Here is a 25,739-nt window from a genome sequence, read left to right on the forward strand (position 1 = left end):
GATATTGAGAAACCAATGAATTCACAGAGAAGTGTGTGTGTGTGTGGGGGGGTTACCAAGATAAGGAAGGACTGAAAATCAAATCCTATGAGAATTGATTAAAGGAACTGGTTATGTTAAGCCTCAGGATGGAAGACTAAAAGGAAAAGCATATACATATACAGTGCATATTAATATTTTTGGATTGACCCTAAACCACAATCTCAGACATCCACATGCTTCTTCTTAGCTGTTAAGTCAAGTGTCAGACCAACAAGGAATGCCGATGAAAGTTAAAACTGAATATAGGTGGCCATTTTGTTTGAATCAGCATGAAGTCTCAAACCTAGAATAGTGTTGAAGAGCACAGTTTGAGAGGATGGCATTTTTCAAAGGAGTCAGAAAAACCAAAGTCCTCTTGTGGTCAAATGTATTTTTTTTTAAGACCAGTGACTATGAACTCTTGGCATCCTAACCAAAACCACCTAGAACATTCAAAGTCTGCAATTTAAGGGAACGCTGTTACTCAACCTATTCCAGGGGTATGCAACCTTGGTTCTTTTATGACTCGTGGACTTCAACTCCCAGAATTCCTGAGCCAGCATGGCTGGTTCAGGAATTCTGGGAGTTGAAGTCCACGAGTCATAAAAGGACCAAGGTTGCTTACCCCTGACCTATCGTAAATGTTACACATTTTTCTACAGATCTTTTTCTGTTATTAATAACATTATTAATAAGGTAATAAGGCTTCACATTGCCTTATTACCTTGTTCTATTGAATAAGATCTTGCAAATTTTAATGTTCTCCAATACACAACATTTTTGTGGTACTGTACGTTTAACAATGTGTGGATTTCTTGTTTTCTGCTCTCAGAGACTACTGTTGCAGAATGTGAGACAAAGTTGAAGAGCCCAGCTGAAGAGAGATTAAGTCTAGCAAAGAGAAATGTCCTTCTGATTGCCAGTATTTTAAATATTTTTTTCAAAATATACTCCACGTTAGGAATAAAAAAAAGAACCTGTAACAAAACCGATGGCTTTTAAGGAAATTTCTTTTATGCCTACAGAATCTACAAATGACATTTTCTGAGCTTTATTTCATACCCCTAATCTACTAAAATAAATCAAGTAAATTTAATCTGGCATAATTTGTTGGCAACAAACTTATGATTTCAAACATGTTGCTTGATAATCTGTCCAAGGCTTTGCCCAATATTAACATCCAGTTAACAGTCGGAAGTTTCTTGGGTTCTCTTTCTTCTCTTTTGTGAAGATGGCAACAATAAATACTTTCAACAATTCCAAAGAATTCTAAATGAAATAAAAGACATATAGAAAATTTTGAAGCATCTTGGGGATCATTTTTCATGAAAAGGAAATATTTCTTTACCCAAGATATAATTCACAAAAAGAAGTGGAATTGTCATAGGGTGTGCTGATGATAGAGAGCTTGAAGTGAAAATGGGAAGTTTTATTTTAATGGAGAAGTTTATGTCTGAGTACATGAAACATCAAAGTTTTGAGTCACCATACTGCTGGTTTCTACTTTCTGGGGAAAAGTGAAGACAAGACCAGTTTTTTATATGAACATATAACATTGCAATATATGGAATGCAATATAGGCCTATCTAACTTTGTGACAATAGCTTTCCATAGTTTCAGAGAGAAATCGTTCTAGCCATACTTAGAGATGTTTATACTAATTTACTTTGTGTTTAATTTAGCTTCTTGTAGACACCTGAGTTGATGCTATGAGTAAAAGGATGCTATTGGCCTGTGACAAACTATGACAATAGCCATAACCAGGGGAGCTTTTTACAGAATATTGTGTTGGGTATTACTTGTACCATTTCCCTAGATCAAGAGGAACTGTGCATGGTCACTCCTGCTTTGGTCATCTTTTGATGGGCTACTAAACTCTGCTGTACTTCGGGTTGCCCTTGAAGAACATCTAGAAGATGCAATTGGTCCAAAATGTGATAGTATTGGGAAATATGGCTGTTTCTTAATTCATGTTGACTCCATTTGCTTCATGAAGTGCACTAGCTCCACTAATACATTTCAAGGTGCTGTTTCTCACCTATATAGCCTTTCATGGCATGGGGCCAAAATACTTGAAGAACTCCATGTCTCTACCTGCCCCTTCTCTATCCCTATTAATTCTGCTGGAGAGGTGTGCTTCAGGTTCTGTCAAATAAACCAGAGGTCCCCAACCTTTTGGGCACAAGGGACCGGTTCCATGGAGAGAGGTTTTTCCACGGACCGGAGGGGGCATGGTTTTGTGTGCTGACTGCTTCCTGCAGATGAGGCTTTGTTTGTGCAGCCTGGTTGCTGGCATGCCGCGGCCTGGTACCAGTCCACGGACCGGAGTTGGGGAGCCTTGAAATAAAGAATGCCATCCTGAAGGAGCCAGGACCTGTGCCTTTTCTGTCATGGAACACCTTACCATCAGAGATCAGAATGATTTGAACCTGCTGGCTTTTCATAAAGTGCTTAAGATCAGGCATTCGAATCAGACAATTAGTGAAGCTCACGAGGTTTGCTAATAGTCTGGGGCTTTTACTCCTGGCTGCCATTTTTCCTTTCTATTTTGATTATGTGCGGTATTTTTACAATTATTCATTCTATTGTTATTGAAAGTCTGCTGCCCAGAGTTGCTTTGGTGAGACGAGAGGCCGTATAGATAGAAATAAATAAACAAAAACAAAACAAAGAAATAAACATTGATTGACCTCTTATTATTTCAGATATGCTTACTAGGAATGCTTACTAGGAATACTAGAAATATCTGGAAATGCTTGCATTTTTGCTACATTTTTGTGGCCTTAATTTTCTTTGGGATATATACTGTATGAAATACATTAGCCAGATAAAAACAGTGAGTATGAAATATGCAATAAACTTCTAGTTGAAAAATAATGAAAATAATGAAAATAATGAAATAATGAAAAACATTTATTCATTTGTCATCATTTATGTTTATTTGAAGAACCCCAAGTAAGACAAATATAGGGTGAAATGACCTTTCAGCAGCAAAGACAACCATAAAGCATGTTCAGATGAATTGTCCCTCAAACGTTTCACTTGTTTTTATTTGCAGTTCTATAACAGAGTGAACATTCCTTCTGTACTTGTTGCCTGGTCTACCTCTCTCCCTCAGAAGAAACACACACACACACACACACACACACACACACACACACAAAACTAATGATCCCAATATTTTCAATTCAAACCCAGACCATCATTATAGAGTTCGGCATCCAAACCTATTCATCTCTAGCACAACCCTTCAATTAAGTGGAATGATCCAAAACTTTGGGCACTAAAACAGCTCTTTATGTTTGAAAGTGACATCTGTGACTAGAAAAATGGTTGAAATTTGGAGATTTTTCTGGTAAGAGTCCACTTGCTGACATCATGCAAGGAAAGCGCTGATTGGCTGGTGGAAGGTAAAAATAGTGTGCGTATCCCACTAGGTTGGCCAAGAACAAACAGATGCTCTGTTAAATCTCTGTTCCCTGACTCCTTGGAGACCGATCTGTATCCTGCAGGACTGCAGCTTGGTAAGTGACGGGCAGCGATGTTGGCTCTTTGCAAGCAATGAGGTTTCTGACACTGCTTAATCCATGCAATTCTCACTTTTTGACTCTGTTTTTAAGGTGATATTTTGCTTTGTAGATAGGAATTTCTCATGCACATTACTTCTGTGATTTAAACCAGTGATTTACTGAACCACTCTATTTTGCTTGCTTGATTTCTGTTCGACTAATAAGGCTGGGATTTTACACTGTACCAACTATAACACAGAGACATTCTAGTTTCCTTAAAAATTCTGAGATGGATTTAATTTAAAATTATTTCTCGCAGGAATTTGGGAGAGGGCATGGTGATGGAAAGCTGAGAGAGAGAGGGAGATGATTTTATAGATCAAACTTACTATAACAAAGAAACTTGGTATTTAGTCAATACGCTGTGTTTTTATGGCACTCTCCTGTCTCAGGGATGAGGCAAGCTGTAGTCTTCCCAAATTTAATAAACGCCAACATTCATCAGTTGGCATGGTCCATGAATTGCAGTAATCCATCTGGAGGGCCAAATTTGGCCTCCCCTCCACCAATATCTTTGGTTAATAAACTTGTAAACATTCACTTAACAGAGTTGGAAGGGACCTTGGAGATCTTCTAGTCCAACCCCTGATCAAGCAGGAAACCCTATACCATGTCAGACAAACGGTTATCCAATCTCTTCTTAAAAGCCTCCAATTTTGGAGCACCCACAACTTCTGGAGAAAAGTCATTCCACTGATTAATTGTTCTAACCAGGGCTTTTTTTGTCATAGAATGCTCAGAACGGAGTTCCGGCACCTTTTTTGGATGGAACCTTGTAGGGTAGGCAAGGCGGGTTGTATGACATATGTGAGTTCCGGCACCTTTTTCTTTTACAAAAAAAGCACTGGTTTTAACTATCAGAAAAGTTCTCCTTAGTTCTAGGATGGTTCATTGATTTGACCCTTCCTAGTTTTGGGATAGCCTCCAGGATACCCATTTTTATGTACACTTGATAGCTCTCTATAATGCAGATAGAGATGAACCTAATACATTTCATAGTCCACAAAATTATTGTTCAATTGTTCCTCAGTCTTAAAAGGCCTAAGCAACACCCTTTGTCTGCTACACAAAGATAATACACATAACATGGAATTTGTAGCTTACTATTCGTATTGTAGAAACTAAAAGTATAAATATGGATGTCACCAATTAAATATATTGCTTATTTAGGCCTTGGAATATTTTCTAGAACGGCTGAATGTATATAAAACTAATCCTTGTAGTTACTTTTACATGTTCATAATCCTTTATAAACTATGCTTCACTGAATTTTGTTTGTTTCAACTGGGGGTTTAAATACAAACTGTAACAAAGCATATTAGGTATGGATTAACATGGCATTCTTTTAACAAGGATCATTCTATTTACTGACACTTTCAATTAAATAAAGCTGTCATCTTCTGTCGGTTTTCCAAACTTGGAAGTTTGTTTTAAGGAGTGTAGATCAAAGCCACAAACCTAATGAAGCTGGTGAAATTGTTCCAGGACAGCTTCCTAGACAAATTCTGTAATTTAATGAATATTTTTAGCAACAGAGAAATGATATGCATCTCTTGTGTTACTTAAGACTCTGAGGTCTGGAATAGCCTTTTTCAATTTGGAGCTCTGCAGATGTTTTGGTATCCAACTTACCAAATGTTTGTTGGAAATAAGCACATTTGGGTGCAATCAGGTTGTGAAAGTCTATTCCACAATTTTAAAAACCTATTATTTCGTATAAAGCAAAGCTTGGTAGTCATTCTCCCAAAACTTATTCCATAATACCCCCTTAGCAGCAACTAAGCTATCAAAAGCAACGTTCCTGCCTTTTTGTTTCCTTGGGTTCAAAGAAACATTCCTCTTAGGCAGTGGTGGGATTCAGCCAGTTTGCACCACTTCAGCAGAATCGGTAGCTAAATTTTGTTGCCCAGGCCCAGAATGGACTTTCGGAAGCGGCACCCACACAGAGAACTGGTTGTTCACTTATTTGAATCCCACCACTGCTTTTAGGCCAGCAAAACAGCAACTGGCGTTGCTTGTAAAATGATTAAATGCATGCTGGTTGTGCTGAAATTATAACTATGATGACCCAAAAGAGATTAGCCAGAAATGCAATGAACATATCAATAAATACATTACTGTGAGGGCTGCAACATCTGTAAGTCAGAAATCAACTCCCAGCAAAAATTTAAGAATTGCTGATAGAAAATGAGCTCAGAGTTCATCCTTTTTTCCCCAATTTTTGAAATCACTGAGATCCTTGAAGCATGACATGATTGTGGAACATTCTAGAGAAGCTGTAATGGTGGCCTTTTGATGCTGTTCAGAGGGATATGCCTGCTCCCTTTGCCCATTCTTTCTGCCACTAAGGGTCCCATGTATCTCCACAACTGGGCAGAAATAAATAAGCATGAAAGAGCTCCAAGCATAAAGTTCTCTATGCATTTCCTCCTCCATTCAAGGCACTGTGACAGCCTGAAAGTTGAGGTAGACATATGGAGGTACACCCGAAAGCAATCATGAGGAGTAAGTGGATATGTCACTTAGAGAGACTCTCTTTCTCCCCCATTTTTCTATCCCACAACTTTCTAATTGCCTTCATAGCCAGAATTCATCACATCCAATCATCAAATTGGCTCAACCAGTGGATGAGGGAAACTCAAAGTTCACAAAGTGACATGATTTATTTCTCTCATCCACCATTTTAAATCCAAATAATTTAGCATGAGTTAGCCATGAAAATCTAGATCTTATAATACCTAAACTGTTAGTATAAATCTGAGTATTTCTAAATTCAACTTAGAACATTTCTAAATTTGCACAAGAATGGACAATTTATCATTAGATTTTTATCCTGCTTTTATAAAACATATCTAATACTCCTGCCTACTATTTTCCCCACAACAACCTTGTGAGGTGGGTTGGGCCAAGAGAGAGTGACTGGCCCAAAGTCACCTAGATAGCTTTCATGCCTAAGGGACAACTACAATTCTCAGTCTCCTGATTTCTAGGCTAGCATCTTATCCACTACACCAAACTAACCCTCACTTAAATGTAAGTATGGAATGACTAAGAGTAAAAAAACTTTCCCTGTCTTTAATTGAAGGCCTGTATAATTTACTGAGGAAATCAATCGATCATTTGTTCAAATTCCTACAAAAGTCATCAGACCTAACAGATATATTTGTGGTATTATTTGAACAGAATTGTAGAAATTGCCTATCTTTAATATCTTCCCTTTTTTAATCTTCCTATTTTTTTTTAATCCCATTTATATCCCGCCCTTCTCCGAAGACTCAGGGCGGCTTACAATTTTAAGCACAAACCAATGTGCTTAGCAATAGCCTTCATTCTATGTATATGCCTGCTTATTAGGGCTTGCAGCCCCCCCCCAAGCGGCATTATTACAAAGTCAGCTTATTGCCCCCAACAATCTGGGTCCTCATTTTACCTACCTCGGAAGGATGGAAGGCTGAGTCAACCTTGAGCCTGGTGGGATGCGAACCTGCACTAATTGCAGGCAGCTGGTGTTACTTAAGGAGGCATTAGCTCACTGCTCCACCAAGGCTCTATTTGGAAATATATTCTCTTTTCCTTTCTTTCTTTTTCAGACACCAGAAAAATGAAGACAGCCCTGCTCGTCCTCTGCATTATAGGAATCACTTGTGCCTTCTCTGTGAGTAAAAATAACAATACTTTATATTGGCTAGGATATATTGTATTGTGAATATTCATTTTAATGTCCGTTCATTGAGATTGTGTTATTCCTAGTAATATACTATCATTATTTGAGAAGTTTTTCCACAACTTAACAGATTTCAAAGCCATTATAATGTTTTGATTTTAAAAATCTATCCATTCATTAGTATTTATCATGCTAACATAAAATAAATTGTCCCCAAACAATAAGCGATTTTTAGGTTTAGTTCTTTGGGGACAAATTATTACCCATTGACTTTGTTCTTTTTTTAATTCACCTGTTTATTCACCTATTACCTATTTATGCTTTTATGTATCTTTTATTTTATTTTATTTTTTATTTTATTACATTTATATACCGCCCTTTCCCGAAGGACTCAGGGCGGTTTACAGGGTGATTAAAAAACCAAGATACAAAAGTTAAAAGCAAATTTTAAAAAAATTATATTTGTCCCTGCATAAATAAAACCCCAGTTAAAATTAAGATTAATCCTCAGCCTGGGCCAGAGAGCTCGAAGAGCCAGGTCTTCAGGTCCCGGCGGAATGAACGGAGGTCGGGGCAGTCCTCAGCTCCACTGGCAGCTGGTTCCAAAGGGCAGGCGCCCCCACTGAGAAGGCCCTATCCCTGGGTGTCGTCCGCCGGCAATCTCTTACCGGTGGCACCCTGAGAAGACCCTCCCTGTGGGAGCGCACTGGACGAAGGGAACTTGATGCCGGCAGCAGATGTTCCCTCAGATATCCCGGACCCAAGCCATGTAGGGCTTTATAGGTCATCACCAGCACTTTGAATCTCACCCGGAGGGCAACCGGAAGCCAATGCAGCTCGCGGAGTAGAGGTGTTACATGGGAGTATCGGGAAACCCCCATCACAACTCGCGCGGCCGCACTCTGCACCAGCTGAAGCCTCCTTTAAACTTTCTAGCCCTTTGTACATTACAAATAGCGTTCTCTATTTTTGCTTCAATCAGCTTTCATCTCTGACAATTAATGCTATTAACGCTATTAATCTACTGGCTGCAATTGTTGATTATGGATGGGGAATATTTATCTATGAATTCAAATTTCTGAATTGTGGAGGTGAACATTATGTCTGCAGAAAACTGCTTCTATGCATGATGCTTTTGCTGGAGCAATTGGCAATTATCCAGAGTAGGCATTTGGTCTCATAAAGCATTTCTTTATATTATTCATAGTTACACCCCAACCGCACAGCTGTACAGTGCCCATTAGTACAAATATATTTAAAAAGCCAGACAGGCCCATAAATAACTATTTCAAATTAATTTATAGTAATATAAATTCATAAAACAGCCTGTTTTTCATTAAACATTTTGAAGTTTTTGCCCAGCTTCATCTGGTGCACCAATTGTGCCCTTTCCTAGATCAAGGGAACTTTTAGACAACTACATACACCCTGGCAATTTGATGCTTGATTATTACAATGCGCTCTATATGGGGCTGCCCTTAAAGATCTCTCAGAAGCTTCAGCTGGTCCAGACCACAGCAGCACATGGGCAGTGACAGGCATGCCTGGGTGTGCCCATGTAAAACCTCTGCTTCATGAGTTGCACTGGCTGCCAATTTGCTTCCAAGTGTGATTTAAGATGCTGGTTATTGCCTGTAAAGTCCTACATGGCATAGGGCAGAGGTCTTCAAACTTGGCCCTTTTATTACTTGTGGACACGCTGGCTGAGGAATTCTGGGAGTTGAAGTCCATAAGTCATAAAAGGGTCAAGTTTGAAGACCCCTGGCATAGGGCATTGTTGCTAATTGGGGGGGAATCACCTGTCACTCATAGTAGCTGCCTGGCTGATTTTATCTAGCAGAGTTGACATGGTCCAAGTTCCATTGATTGAACAACGCCACCTATCGAGAGTTTTGAAGTATTTCTTCTCTATAGCAATACTTCTGTAGCCTCTGGAATGAGGTTCCTCCCAATATTTGAACGCCCCCCACCCCCGGGTATTTTGAAGGGTCATGAAGATGTGGCTCTTTGCTGAGATGTTTAATAAGGATTATTGGTGCTCATGAAAAACTAACCCGAATGGGAACATTTTCTTTCCTTTCCTTATTCCCATTTGTCTGCTACTGTATTGTACTCTTTCGATCTATGTTGTTTTTTTGTGTTTGTGTTGCTCCTTGTTTTTAAACATCTTTATCGATTTGTAAAACACCCAGCAACCCTGGGAGTCGAGCAGCATACAGATTTAATTTAGTTTTAATTTAAAACTAAATTTACTATTGTTATTACTTTTATCATCAAATAAGCACAGCACGCTGATAGGATGATGGCTATGGAATTTTTGGCCCTGTCAGTCTAAACATGAATCATCAACTTGATATGTGTGCTTGAATGAGACTAATACTGTATTAGGAAACTTGACTCATAAATATATATTTGTTGTAGAACAGTTATAATAAAACTCACACCTATAAATGCCGGTATTCATTTGGCCAAAATTCTACCCACACACAGGAGGAAAATATCAGCATATTTAAGGTAACTTGGAGATTTGCAGAGCTATGAAAAACCTTGGACACAAGTAGGTAAAAAGAGAAAGAAGAAAATAGAAACTTAAACCACCCAATGTGAGCTCAGTTTGGTCACAATAGGCATCACGGTGTCCACATGGTATGGGCAAAATTCAAGACCATGGCTGCAATGGTGTGATCAAAGTCTAACTTTTTCAAAATGCACATGGACACACACACAAAAATACAGGCAGAACTTTGATCGCAAAGTCCCAGAGACCATCTTAACTTTTTGATCCCACTCTGCAGACACCCATTGGTGTCTATAATAGATTGGATTTAATCCATATTACTAAAACCTTACTTCGATGTACTGTCCTGTCCCAGGTGCCATTCTATAAGAAAGCTATGGACTAATTTGGTACAGGATCCAAACCATGGAAAAATGTCATAGGGAAAGGTTGAAGGAACTGAGTAAGCTTAATGTTATAAAAAGATTATTTGATTACTTAATACTTTCGAGGGACTGTATAGGCATTGTAATATAGAAGAATGGATGGATGGTTGGTTGGATGGATGGATGGATGGATGGATGGATGGATGGATGGATTGGATTGGATTGGATTGGGTTGGGTTGGATTGGATTGGATTGGACTGGACTGGACTGGACTGGATTGGATTGGATTGGATGAAAGGGATGGAGGACAGGAGAACCTACTGCAGAAAGCATGGTTACCTATTGGAGCTTCTTTATCTGAGATCAGACTTCAACTAAATATTTGTAGAAATGTTCTCTTCCTGTAAGTTTTCAAACAGATACCAAGAAACACCCTAGCCATAAATGTGACAGTGGAGATCGAAACAGAGTGCAATTATGCAGATCTTTAAGGGGATGCTTCATTTTGAGAGATTTGAGAAAAGCACCCCTCAAGGTTGTTTTATGGAATGAAGTCCATTCTTAGTGAAGCGCCTCGTTGTTTTAGTATCTCTCATCTGAGGATCTTCTGATAGTTCTAACAGCTTTTCCAAGGGGTGGTTGACAATTCAAGATAACAGGAACTATTGATGATGCAGCTTTGCCTGAACTAGATGAACTATTTTTCCTACACAGCACAGCACAGCACTTTGCCAAGACAAAACCAAATATTTCATGTAAGCATATTAGATAACCAACATCTTTAACCAAACCTACAATTCAATGGTATCTTGAACTGAAGACAAATGAAGTACAGAGGTAATATTACTTAAATATGAGCCAGCAGTGTGCTGCAGCTGCCAAAAAAGCTAACACAGTGCTAGGCTGCATTAACAGAGGGATAGAATCAAGATCATGTGAACTATTAATACCACTTTACAATGCCTTGGTAAGGCCACACTTGGAATACTGCATCCAGTTTTGGTCAGCACGATGTAAAAAAGATGTTGAGACTAGAAAGAGTACAGAGAAGAGCACCAAAGGTTATTAGGGGGCTTGAGGCTAAAACATATAAGGAACGGCTGCCAGAATTGAGTATGTCTAGTTTAATGAAGAGAAGGATGAGGGGTGACATGATAGCAGTGTTCCACTGTCTCAGGGGCTGCCACAAAGAAGAGGGAGTCAAGCTATTCTCCAAAGCACCTGAAAGCAAGACAAGAAGCAACGGATGGAAACTAGTCAAGGAGAGAAGCAACCTAGAACTAAGGAGAAACTTCCTGACAGTTAGAACAACTAACCCGTGGAACAACCTGCCTCCAGAAGCAGTGAATGCTCAAAACACTGGAAGCCTTTAAGAAGAAATTGGACAACCATTTGTCCAAAATGGTATAGGGCACAGGTTGGCAACCCGCGGCTCCAGAGCTGCATGCAGCTCTTTAAGCCGTCTTCTGCGGCTCCCAGTCGCCCGGTGCACGCGCACCTCTCCGAAGGGGCAGTGGCACTGCCCTTTTGGAAAGCTGCCACGGCCCGTTTGCAGAGCTGCCGCCTTCCTCTGAAGGCGGCAGGTTTGCAAACTGGTTGCAGCAGCTTTTCAAACCGGCGGCAGCAGGTCTGCAAACAGGTGGTGCCTCCGCCCGTTCGGGCAGAGGTGCGCGCGCACTTCTCCAAAAGTTTGGAGAGCTGCGCGCGCACCTCTCAGAACGGGCAGTGGTGCTGCCCTTTTGGAAAGCTGCCGCAGCCCGTTTGCAGAACTGCCGCCGGCAGGTCTGCAAACGGGGCGCGGCAGCTTTCCAAACCGGTGGCAGCAGGTCTGCAAACGGGCGGCATCGCCGCCCGTTCGGGCGGAGGTGCGCGCGCACCTCTCCAAAGGTTTTGTTTTTTGCACATGTGCATGCATGGATGCATGCACACGCACTTTTTGTGGCTCCCACTTTTTTGTGTGTGTGATGGAACCGGTTCCGAGTGGCTCTTTTGCTTTTTCAGGTTGCCGACCCCTGGTATAGGGTTTCCTGCCTGTGCAGGGGGTTGGACTAGATGACCTCCAAGGTCCCTTCCAACTTTATTATTATTATTATTATTATTATTATTGTTGTTGTTGTTGTTGTTGTTGTTGTTGTTGTTGTTGTCGTCGTCATCATCATCATCATTATTATTACCCAGGAACCTCATCAGAACTAGTGTCATGGTTGACTCTCTACGCAGACCTGCTCACTACCAGACCACAGTAACAGGAGGGAGGAGGGAAGGCATTGGAATGTACGGAAGATTTGCGAGGGAACTCTGGAATACAAGTGTGCTTCGTGGAAGCATGAGACAGATCTAAACCCTAAGGTCATTGACTGGCAACATCCGAGTCAGATAGGCCATTTCCAAACTAAAGCAAGTGCAGCTGATTGGTGGACAACGGACAATGGCAGGTGGGGGCAAAGGAAATGTTTTCCTATGCTATTTGTGTGCAAAAATGTCAAAACTGGCTTTTCTACTTCTGTACCCATATGGCTTTTCAGTAAAGTTAACGTCTTCGAGGAAAAAATGTCCCAGGAGTTTATTTTGCTACTTACTGCAATGGGACAGTTGACAGCAAATGCGATCTATTCTATCCTTTTGTGCCTTTGCATTGAAAGGAGATGGGCAGGGCTTTTTTTCTCATAGAACGCTCAGAACGGAGTTCCGGCACCTTTTTTGGATGGAACCTTGTAGGGTAGGCAAGGCGGGTTGTATGACATGGGTGAGTTCCGGCACCTTTTTCTTTTACAAAAAAAGCACTGGAGATGGGAAATTCTGAAACTGCGTGGCCTGATATGTGCTGCGCAAGATGCACTTCGCTCAGCTTCGTAAACCTTGTCAGCTTGACATTGTTTGATAAATGTGAGAACAAGTCAAGCTGGCTGCTCACTTGTCTGTATCATCACATTTATTAAGTTTCCTGTCATCCCAGAACTCGGTTATCATTTAAGTTTAACATTCTATAAGTAGTAGATTACATAACATTAAAAAGAAAATCTAGGACAGGTCCTAAGTAACTACGGGGACATCATCAACACATTTTTTTTAAAAAAACATTCTTGTTACGTTATATTTAGGCTATAACTGGATGATAATGATAAAGCGATGGAATGGTAATTATTCATGTCCCCAAAAGTAGCGATCGTATCTTATACTTCTGTGGCATGCGAAAGGAAGAAATCCTATCCCAGGAGTAGGCAACCTTGGCTCTTTTCTGACTCGTGGACTTCAACTCCCAGAATTCCTGAGCCAGCCATGCTGAGGGGAAAGGGAGAGGTTTCCAAGGTGAGCCATGCTGGCTCAGGAATTCTGGGAGTTGAAGTCCACGAGTCATAAAAGAGCCAAGGTTGCCTACCCCTGTCCTATCCAATCCAGCAATTGAATTTTCTGTCAGGTAGCTATGCCATCTAGTGGAAAGTGAAAATAGCTAAGAACCAGATGTCTATGGAGATGCTCAGTCATCCAGGTCATAGTTACCCCAAAGGTGCTTTTTCACAAGGTAAGTGAACTTTCTTGTTTTTCTTTGAAGACATTTCACTTCTCATCCAAGAAGCTTCTTGGATGAGAAGTGAACTGTCTTGAAAGAAAAACAAGAAAGTCCAGTTGCCTGATGAAAAAGCATCTTTGGGAGTAAGAACAAGAATTCTATATATTGTCGATATCAGTCCCTTGCCGGATCATATGCACACTAGCATTACATAAATACTAATATTCCATCAGGAAATTGCACAACTAATGATTAGCATTCCTTATATACAAAGCTGTGTGCTATATAATGTTAGTGCAAGTTAGCATCCTAAAAAACTCCTTGGGATCTTCCAGCAATCATTCATTATTTCTTGACATCCGACTTAAGCTGTGATAAACACACACACCAAATGAATAGATTTGGGCTATAAGGCCATTGTCCCTCCCCCCCCCCATCAGTTCATTTTTAGGCATGTGCAAAATGGGTCAATTCAGGAACACTTGGGAAGAAATGGATGAATTTTGCAGGTTCCTTCTCAACTTCATTACATGCTTAGTATGGATGAGCAACAGTTCTGTTTTACAGCAAGAGGTTAACTTCAGTTCTCAACCTCTTCTGGAAGAGCTAAATATATTTCTGCCTGCCTATATTTCTGTTAGACTATTATAACTTCCTGCAGTTATAATAGTCTGTCTCAGTATAAAGCAGGTTCATATGTGTCTAAATTGTTATTGAAGGTATCATTCAGCGGTGGGATTCAGCCGGTTCGCACCAGTTCGGCAGAACCGGTAGCTAGTTTTTTGTTGCCCAGGCCCAGAATGGACTTCCTGAAGTGGCATCCATACAGAGAACCGGTTGTTCACATAATTGAATCCCACCACTGGTATCATTAAGTTAGATCGCTGATCCCTCTAACTAGGTACTGTTAATTCTACCCAGAAATATCTTTGCTGGTTCTAGCCATATGTGTTTCCCAGCCTGGAATTTTGTTGAGAGCCTTCTGATCTCTGTCCTACTTTTACAAGAAATATTTAAAAAGCTAATTCAGATGCTACAGATATAGAGATAGCTTTTACCAAGGGTAGATGATAAAATAGTGCTGTTTTCATGCTCAGCATATCATCATTAGGCTCTATGGTGGCCAGGTTAATGCTATTTACGCCCTCGTCACTTCTCGTTTGGATTACTGCAATGCTCTTTACATGGGGCTGCCCTTGAAGAGCACCTGGAGGCTTCAACTGGTGCAGAATGCGGCCGTGCGGGTGCTTATGACAGTATCTCGGTACTCCCATGTTACACCACTCCTGCGTGAGCTGCATTGGCTTTCAGTTGCCCTCTGGGTGCGATTCAACGTGCTGGTTACAACCTTTAAACCCCTACATGGCTTAGGCCTGGGGTAGTTGCGAGACCACTTGCTGCCATTGACAACCTCCCATTGCCCGGTTCACTCCCACAGAGTCGGCCACCTCAGGGTGCCATCGGCCAGGCAATGCCGGCTGGCCACCCCCAGGGGGAGAGCCTTTTTCTGTGGGCGCACCAACCCTCTGGAATGAATTGCCCCCGGAGCTGCGGACGACCCCTGACCTTCGGTCCTTCTGCCGTGACCTGAAGACGTGGTTGTTCCAACAAGCGGGCCTGGACTGACTACGGTTTTAATTAGCTTTTTACTGGTTTTTAAATTGTCATATGATTATTGTATTTATCATTTAATTCTTTTTTAAATTTTCTATTTTATGTTTTTAATTTTTATTGTTGTGCGCCACCCTGAGTCCTTGAGGAGAAGGGCGGCATATAAAATTTAATAAAATAAATAAATAAATAAATAAATTTGCTCTTTCTATAACCGAATATCAGAATAACCATAGAGTTGGAAGAGACCTTGGAGGTCTTTTAGTCCAACCTCCTGCTCAGGCAAGAAATCCTGTATGATTTCAGACAAATGGCTTCGTTTTATTTCAGAACAGAACAGTATTGTACTACTCCTGGATTTGTTTATTGAAACTGTGGGGAAAAAAACACAAGAAATTTTAATTTTGGGTGTTGATCATTAGATCTGTTTGTGGTGATAGACGTACTGTTCATCATGCCTTATTCTAGCTCAAAGAGTCATTGATATTTAGGTTCTTATCTGTACCGTAGTTTTTTTCCCCTTTTAGTTGGTTGTTTTTTTTAGAGTTTTGTTTTTTTTGTTACCCCTTTCCCCCTTCTGACTCTTTTTTTGTCTTGTTTTTTATATTTTATACTTTTTTGAAATTTAATAAAATGTTGAAAGAAAAATCTTCATCAGGGTCCATTCCAAGCTGGGAATAAACAAAATGGAGCCTGCTTTAGAAAGAAGGTTGTACTTTATTGAAGAGCAGAGCCAGACAGAAATGTAGCCCTGGGAAAGCTGATCACATGTAGCTGGGAGTGGTGGGTTTTTATACTTGCTTGGGGTTTTGTGTTTGGAGTTCCTTTTCCTATGGGTTTGTATTTCCTGTGTCATGTACTTTGACCTGAGGTTCTGACCTGGTATTCTGATGGTGGTGGGTTAATCCTATTATGTCCTAAAGGTCATGTTTCCGGTCCTTAGAGTTTGGGTGGGGTATGTAGATTTCAGGGGTCTTTGTCTTTCTAATCTCATCAGCTCCAAGCTTCCTGGCTTCAATCTTTCTGAAAGGATTACCAAATCTGTATTTCTACAGACCTGGCCTCTGTCTGGGGCTATTAAGAAAACTGGGCCTGCTTATCTGTCTTTAAGATCCTTTGGGGAAATATAATACTCTGCCTTTTAATATTCCCAAAATGTTTCTTTCTCAAGGGGGTGGGTGCTGTCCTCCCACAAAAGTTTTGGGGGAAAAATGTTGAGAGCACATTTCAGGAAACAAGTATGGAGTTAGCAATACAATAGAAATAAAAGCACTCCCTTTTAAAGTTATCTCCTCTTCTGTTGTAGGCAAAACACTTCCGAAGAAGATTTAAGTCAGAAGATTCAGAAGAAAATGCAGTATGTTGGCAACATCCTTGATTTTTTTTTTATTTGGGTACTAAGCATAGCAATTTTCTTCTTAGATTTAACTATTGAAGTGTCTTCCTTTTATTTTGGCAGGTGTTCAAGAACAAATACAGGCATTTTCTTTATAGATATCCTTACTTCTACCCACCTATGAAAAGATTCCAGGTAAATACAGTTGTTGTTGTTGTTCACTTAACAACTCTGTTACTAACTTAACAACTGCAATCAGTCACTTAACAACTGTGCAAGATAGATCGAAAAATGGAGCAAAACTCACTGAACAAATGTCTCACCTAGGAACAGAAATTTTGGGCTCAGTCGTGGTCATAGGTCAAGAACTACCTGTCATTCTATAAAATATTGAAAATATATGACGTGTTTTACTTGTGTACAGCTATCCAGACATAAGTATATTCAACTTCACACAGGTAAAAATGCCACGGATGGTGAAATTGATAGTGAAATTATTATTCTTTCAGTTCCTTTGCACCTGACAAATGTGCAGCGTGTAGAAAATCTTTATGTTATTTCTTGCACAAATGGCCAAATAACAGAAGTAAAATCACAGAAAAGGTAGTAACTTGTATAGACCATTGATGGACAATACTGTTGATCCAATTCTAGTTTTTTGACAGCCTTTTCTTTCTTCCATTTTAAAGGAGACAAGTGGGAACATCCATAAAGCGGTGGTTTATGACCAAGTTGGGAGTAATGCAGGGGCCTGTTAATTATATGTTTTCAAATATGGGTCATGTAAGGAACTAAAAATTGTCTTCTGGGAATGTTGCCTCAACAGAACAGTGGTTTGGCTTCTCTGTTAGGGACAACGGAGATATTTTTATATTGATCAGTGGCTTTGCAGCCTTGGACAATGTATCCTTCCTGCTTGTCTGATTATTCCTTATGGATAATACAAAGATTAACCCTGAAGATCAATAGTTTTCTTAAAAGCCTGGAAGACCTTGTAGTTGTGCCCCCCCACCTTTTGGAAAGAAATAATATTTACTGCCTTTTACGGCAGTATGAATGAAATTAACACAATCTAAGGTGGCTTATTCAGAGCATTGCAAAGCTACTACGCCATTTTTTCGCTGGAAAATGATCTTTCAATAGTAAAATAAGCTAATGGCTTTTGTAATGCAATCTACACTGAGCTGCAGAGTTTCAGACAGGAATCTTTTTAAGGCAAATTAGAGGTGCAAGGATTAGTATCCAGAGATTCTACAATTAAATCACGTTTCTAGGCTTGTTAGGTTCCTATGTGAACTTTCAAGGCTAAATATAAACACCACTAGCTTTTTAGATAAAAATTAGAACCTGGAATATGCAAGTCGGCATGATAGTAAAGGACTGACATCCCTTAAATGGACACAAGCTCAGAGAACAAAATTTCACCCTCTTCCTACACCTGAGCTACAGATATTTGCCACTATTGCAAAGGATTCAAAAACTTGCAATCATTGGTTGCCTCACTATAAGGTATACAGGTAGTCCTTGACTTACAACCACAATTGTCCAAAATTTCTGTTGCTAAGTGAAACAGCTGTTGAATGAGTTTTGCCCCATGTTACGACCTTTCTTGCCACAGTTTTAAGTGTGGTTCACTGCAGTTTTTAAGATACTAACATGGTTGTTAAATGAATCTGGCTTTCCCATTACCTTGGCGTGTAAGAAGGCTGCAAAAGGTGATCACATGACCCTGGGACATTTTGTCATGAGCCAGTTGCCAAGCATCTGAATTTTGATTGCATGACCACGAGGATGCTGCAACGGTCTTAAGTTTTGAAAAATGCTCATAAGTCACTTTTTTCAGTGCCATTGTAACATCGAATGGTCCCTAAATCAACTGCAAGTCAACAACTAGCCCTTGTTGCTTCTATTTTATTTTTCTTAAATACACCAACAAAACATCTGAATTCCGGGCTCTGAAGTACTGGAAAAGCTACATAGACTTGAGTGTCACTGTATACATAGGGGAGAGCAAAAGTTGATTGCTTTTCTGTAAACAAGCATTCATATTGTTTGGGAGCAAATGCCTCAGAACTGCCTCTCTTTTTAGTTTAACAGTGACTCATCTGAAGAAGGTTTTGGTGGCAATAGTTCAGAGGAAGAAGAGGAAGAAGAAGGGGTAAGAAATGTGTCTGATTTTATTCAAAACAAACCAAGGAGCATTGTTTTTAAACCCTATACTCAGTGAGTGCCTCCGGTGAAGATTAGTAACTGACCACAAGTTTCTATTCTGGTTTGACGTTGTATTTTTTTTTTAAAGTTTAAGTCATCTAAACAAACAGCAACCCTGCAGTTACAGTAAAAGCTATTGGGATCCACAGGTTTGGAGACAAAGCATTTTGTGTCCATTTATTCAAAAACAACTGCTGTAGTTCCAAAGCAACACAAACATATATACGATCCGTGGTCATTCTTTAAGAAAACCTGAAGTTGAATTAAAGCAAATCTGTACCAATAATGAATACAGTACGGCTATTTGCAAGTACATTGAAGCCTTTCTATTTTGGTCATGCCTTGCAAGCAACACAATTCTGGATGAACCATCAAAAATGAGGAATAAGTATCCTGCTCAGTTGTGGGGCAAGAAACTGGCCTGAGTTAAGGCGATCAATGGTAGACAGACAGACCGACTGACAGACTGATCCTGATAGGTAGAAAGAGTACCAACAGAAGAGAATATTTGTAGCTCACGATTGAACTGTGGGGTCCTTGGTGCTCTCTGAGTCTGGTGGTTTTCATGCAGACGTTTTATTACCTGTGTTGGGTTGGACCCAGAATCAGAGGCGACACAGGTTCAGGAGCTAAGTTGTTTTATTGAGGAACATGGCCGAACTGGGAAACAAAGGATTTGAGCCCTCACTTATACCTGGTCAGGTAACTGCCTGGCCAATGGGTATAATCCAAGCATCCTGCTGGCTGGTCAGCCAATCCCTTTAAATCCTGCTCTCCCGCTGAACGCTGTCCCCTTGTTCTGGCTTTCCCCCCCCCCAACGCTGTTCCTGCTTGGAGCTGTCCAGCTCCCCACCTCCTTAATTCACTGACCCTCACGTGTATGCAAAACCTGCATACACTACAACCTGACTAGGAAACTTCAACACTGCTATTGAGTGTGGTTTTGATTTTGACTGATGATGTGCCACCAAGCCACTGTGGACTCAAAGGGTCTTTATTATCATAAAATAGTGGAGAATATATGTAGCTCAGAGTTGAATTGTGGGACTTCTGGTGTTCTCTTTGTTTTCTTGTTGCAGACATTTCATAACCAAGAAAGGTAACATGATCAGTACTGAGAGCCAGTCTGCGTGACCAGAAGTTGAATTTATGAGAACCAATTTGATCTAGTGGTTCGAAAGCTAGAAACCAAGAGATCATGAGTTCCAGTCCCACCTTAGGCATGAGAGCTGGCTGGGTTACTTTGGGTCAGTCACTTCATAGTGTTGCTGTTGTGGAGAAAATAAAGGAATATTAGATATGTTTGCCACCTTGAATTATTTATAAAAGTATAAAGGTAGGATTTTTAAAAAATCTAAAATACATGCATGCATGTACATACTATGTACATCATCCCTTCAGATTTCCTGCCTAAACATGTAGAGGATAGGGAGAGACATAAAATGGGGCAATAGGTGCAGCTCCATTCTTCTCCAACTTTGAGTTTCCAACACATTCAGATATATGACTCCATGAGGCTATTGTCTTTCTCTGATCTATTTCAGGGGTTTTACTCCAGGCTATGCCCTGTCTGGACATGGACGGAACCTTAACAACATTTAAATAAATAGTCCTATAATTGGTGTTTTATATATAGGGTCATGGTGATCTCTGGTAGCTATCCAAAGAACTAGCCACACGATGCAATTTTGCAAGATCTTTCAGTTGAGAGGAACATAACTTTTTGTTATGTTTTGTTGGCATCACATTTCGACTTATTTTTAAGCATTTTAACCATCCGATCTTAAGTACAGCTGCATTCGCATATAAACATTTAGGCTGGTCTGGCCAGCCGTGTGCTAGAACAATATTGCGAAAGATGACGTTCTGCCTATTTTGTAGAAAGATATTATCAGAGTTCCAGGCAACTGCCTGAGTGTTTGTGATTCAAATTCATCCAGAGGTTTTAGAGTAACTGTTTTCAGTGTATCCTTCAAATATCAGGTCATGGATTTCTACCATGTCTCCTGCAATATATTCCTCCAAAATTACAATTAAATATTAATGTAAGCTTTGGGGGGAGGGTAGTTTGAAATTACCCATGAACATTGGAATGTGGCTATGTGAGACTCTTGTTTAAAGGGGCAGGGATTCTGCAGGACATCTTCAGAAAATATTCTGTTCTCCACGCCAATCACGATCACTAGTACCAGAAATTATAAGAAAACCACTCTGAATTGCCCTTTCTAGAAACTCGTAAGACTGCTTAACCAGCTGTCTAGGGACTAAAATTTGTATGAGAGGTCCTTTTGTATATATCAGCAGTTAAGGGCTCCAGTTGTTTGACATATGGGAAAAATGATCCATCATCTCTGCCAAGAATGGAATTTGTTCTTTTGAGACCTGTGAATGAACCTTGTTCTAATTTTAGGAAAGGTGTCAAGCCCCATTTTAATAATTAGATTCAAATACTTATTGTTGTCATTTAGTGGCTTGAGTGGATTTGAAACGATGTGATTGTTTCAAGCTGAGAAGTGCTCCACCTTGCATCGATAGCTTTACAGGCGTTAGTACCATGAAAATATTGATAATTAAAATGTTTTTGTTTATGTATCTTTTGAAATAATATGCAATATGATATTCGTACTGTTTAATGTCCCAACAGGGGCAATCAAATGAAGAAAATGAAGGTGGAAAGGGAAGTGAAGAGACCACAGTGGCTCCCACTACACCTGCAGCTGAAGATAACAAGACTGACGGAAATGCCGACACTGTCCAAAAGGTGAGCAAGTTATGGGGATTTGGAATACACCAAATCAAATAAAAACATTATGTTATGATCAAAGAGCAATAAAACAAGGTGTAAGGTAAAGGTACCCCCACACATGCGTGCTAGTCATTTCCGACTCTAGAGGCCGGTGCTCATCTCCGTTTCAAAGCCGAAGAGCCAGCGCTTGTCTGAGGACGTCTCTGTGGTCATGTGGCCGGCATGACTAGATGCCAAAGGCGCACGGAACGCTGTTACCTTCCCACCGTAGTGGTCCCTATTTTTCTACTTGCATTTTTTACATGCTTTTGAACTGCTAGGTTGGCAGAAGCTGGGACGAGTAACAGGCGCTCACTCTGTTACGTGGCACTCGGGATTCGACCCGCCAAACTGCCAACCTTCTGATCGACAAGCTCAGCGTCCTAACCCACTGAGCCACCGCATCCCTTAAAACAAGGAGACAGGTAGACAAATACAAAAACACATAGGAGGAAGCTGGTCTTTAAGATGCATTATCATCTCCCACATCCTTGGCTATAAAACAAAATTTGGTGATGCCAAAAAGTACCTGAAAATTCTTATTGGTTAATAGAAAGCTGTGTAGGTCATCTCCTACAAGGATGATGTTATCTATTCAATTGTGTCCAATTCTTGGCAATTCTAGGGGCCAGGTCATCTGAATGTCCTGGCACTATTACTGAAAAGAAGGTAATATTAAGTTTTGTTTATTAACACCAGGCCTCTCACTGTAAGGAAAAATCACAAAACTGCACCTCAATTATTTTGTCCATGTCATGAAGGAGAATTCACTGGGAAAAGCAATAATATTTGGAAGAGTTACTCTAAAAGGAAACCAAGCTGCCAAAGAACATGGTGGCTGGACACCATCAAAGCTGACACCAGGCAGCACATAGAACAACTCAAAGAAGTAATGCAAGACATGGACAGACCTGGCCCATAGAATTGCCAAGAGGTGGGCACAGCTGAATAGATAACATCATCATTGTAGGAGATGACCAGGCTGAGCCTGAGGGAGAGGTCAAACACGTCATCAGTCATGAGTCTCTGTGTACCCACAAGAGATCTAAGACCAGACCAGCTTTCTTAACTCCCATTCATTTCCTTGATTGCTAGTAGTTCAGATTCTTGTAGAAAGCTTCAGCTTGCAATAAACTTTTATACTCATTTGAACTGCCTGAATCTCCTGATTTCCCCAGCATTTGACAATCATCACCACCATCACCAAGTTTTGGTATAAAGCCAGATCAGACCTTCACTGAACGAGGAGATGTGTACTCATTTAAATTTCTTTCATACCACCAAGGCTCAAGTAGTATGTTAGAGACGTTTTGTGATGCTTGACCTGGGACAGTCCAGAAGGAAGGGCATTCTGACATATCTTGCAAAGTGCACATGTCTTTGATTTTTAGAATAAATCAGTGGATAAAGATACAATGATTCTGCCATCAAACATAGTTGGAATCATACAGAAGCTGAGTACCTGATCTAGACAGAACTCTAGTTCTAAACCAGAAGTCATTTCTTGCAACAGTATATATATATATGTAAAAAGGTAAAGGTAAAGGTTCCCCCACACATGCGTGCTAGTTGTTTCCAACTCTAGGGGCCGGTGCTCATCTCCGTTTCAAAGCCGAAGAGCCAGCGCTTGTCCGAGGACGTCTCCGTGGTCATGTGGCCGGCATGACTAGATGCCAAAGGCGCACGGAACGTTGTTACCTTCCCACCGTAGTGGTCCCTATTTTTCTACTTGCATTTTTACGTGCTTTCGAACTGCTAGGTTGGCAGAAGCTGGGACGAGTAACAGGTGCTCACTCTGTTACGCGACACTCGGAATTCGACCCGCCAAACTGCCGACCATCTGATCGACAAGCTCAGCGTCCTAACCCACTGAGCCACCGCGTCCCTTGTCTTTCAACTTTATGAATTTAAGAGTCCCATAATTTTTACGCAGTCCACATTGTTGTTGTTGTTGTTAGTTGCGAAGTCGTGTCCGACCCATCGCGACCCTATGGACAATGTTCCTCCAGGCCTTCCTGTCCTCTACCATCTTCTGGAGTCCAGTTAAGCTCACGCCTACTGCTTCAGTGACTCCATCCAGCCACCTCATTCTCTGTCGTCCCCTTCTTCTATTGCCCTCAATCTTTCCCAGCATTAGGCTCTTCTCCAGTGAGTCCTTCCTCCTCATTAGGTGGCCAAAGTATTTGAGTTTTAGCTTCAGGATCTGGCCTTCTAAAGAGCAGTCAGGGTTGATCTCCTCTAGGACTGACCGGTTTGATCGCCTTGCAGTCCAAGGGACTCGCAGGAGTCTTCTCCAGCACCATAGTTCAAAGGCCTCAATTCTTTTGCGCTCAGCCTTTCTTATGGTCCAACTTTCACTGCCATACATTGCAACTGGGAAGACCATAGCCTTGACTATACGCACTTTTGTTGACAGGGTGATGTCTCTGCTTTTTAGTGTACTGTCTAGATTTGCCATGGCTTTCCTCCCTAGGAGCAAGCGTCTTTTAATTTCTTGACTACAGTCCCCATCTGCAGTGATCTTGGAGCCCAGGAAAATAAAATCTGTCACTACCTCCATTTCTTCCCCATCTATTTGCCAGGAATTAAGAGGGCCGGATGCCATGATCTTAGTTTTCTTAATGTTTAGTTTCAACCCAACTTTTGCACTCTCCTTCTTCACTCGCAACAAGAGACTCTTCAGTTCCTCTTCACTTTCTGCCATTAGAGTGGTATCATCTGCATATCTTAGGTTGTTGATATTTCTTCCAGCAATCTTAATTCCAACTTTTGATTCATCTAGCCCTGCCTTTCTCATGATGTGCTCTGCATATAAGTTAAATAGGCAAGGCGACAGTATACAGCCTTGCCGGACTCCTTTCCCAATTTTGAACCAATCAGTGGTTCCGTGTCCAGTTCTCACTGTTGCTTCTTGGCCCGCATATAGGTTTCTCAAGAGACAAATAAGATGTTCTGGTACTCCCATCTCTTTAAGAACTTGCCACAGTTTGTTATGATCCACACAATCAAAGGCTTTAGCATAGTCAATGAAGCAGAAGTAGATGTTTTTCTGGAACTCTCTAGCTTTCTCCATGATCCAGCGTATGTTGGCTATTTGATCTCTAGTTCCTCTGCCTCTTCGAAATCCTGCCTGTACTTCTGGTAGTTCTCGATCCACATACTGCTGGAGTCTAGCTTGTAGGATTTTAAGCATAACTTTACTAGCATGAGAAATGAGTGCAAATGAGTCCACATTAGTGAAGGTTAAAACCAGATCATACATACTGGGAGTGGGGTGCTTTTGCAGATCATAATTAGCTTCCTAATCTATCCCCCACCCTCTCTTTTTTTGGCATCAATATAGGTACCAGTAGCAAAAGAGCCTGTTCAGAAACCTGGAAAAGAAGCAGGTGATAAAAAGGTTGAAAAGGAAAATGTTCCAAAAAAAGGTGCAGAGGAAGAAGACAGTGATGAAAATGAGGAAGAGGAGAATGAAGAGGAAGAAGAGGAGAAAGTAGATGAAAATGGAAGTGGTGCTAATGCCACCAGCACAAACAGCACCGCAGAAGAAACCGGAAATGGTGGAGAGGAAGAAGAAGAGGAAGAAAAAGAAGCAACAACAATCAGTCTAACCACCCTGGTCACAACTGTCAATCCCACTGAAAGTACTACAGGTGAACTGTTGCAAGAAGGGACCACTCCTGCCGATCAGGGCCAGTACGACACTACCACAGAAGACCCATGGGTGCATGATGCCACCACCACAAACAGCTATGAACATGGACATGAAGTCCAAACTGATTATTATGGTAGTGAGAATGGGTACCCACGAGGAGATAATTTCAGAACATATGAGGATGAGTATAGTTACTATAAAGGGCATGGATATGATGTGTATGGCCAGGATTACTACTATAATCAGTGAAAAAAAGGAAGCCATCTCTTGACATGTTCATTAGATATTTTTGCATGTCAACTGTTCACAAAGTCTACTCAGGAAAATGCATCACAATAGAATGGTGCTAGTAAAACAAGATAAAACAGTTAATATCTGGTATTAGTGCTAACTATGAAAATATGCTGTTTTTAAAGGTATGCCTTTCATCAATATTCATGTAGCCATCATGGATTTATAAATTTACTGATTTATTTTAAAGAAATAATCATAC

The 25,739-nt window shown here is 40.6% G+C and overlaps 1 protein-coding gene across 1 annotated transcript; it reads left to right on the forward strand.

Moving 5' to 3' along the window:
• Positions 1-7,191: 7,191 nt before the first annotated feature.
• IBSP (integrin binding sialoprotein) lies at positions 7,192-25,495 on the forward strand (the record flags this gene model as incomplete). The annotated part of the gene is made up of 6 exons (XM_081333216.1): positions 7,192-7,245; positions 16,566-16,616; positions 16,719-16,790; positions 18,685-18,753; positions 21,451-21,567; positions 24,935-25,495. The coding sequence occupies 6 exons, from the start codon at positions 7,192-7,194 to the stop codon at positions 25,493-25,495; spliced, it is 924 nt and encodes a 307-aa protein (XP_081189342.1).
• Between the last annotated feature and the right edge of the window lie 244 nt (positions 25,496-25,739).

The sequence above is a fragment of the Vipera berus genome, assembly GCF_964194415.1.
Source record: "Vipera berus genome assembly, chromosome: 7".
NCBI lineage: Eukaryota > Metazoa > Chordata > Lepidosauria > Squamata > Viperidae > Vipera > Vipera berus.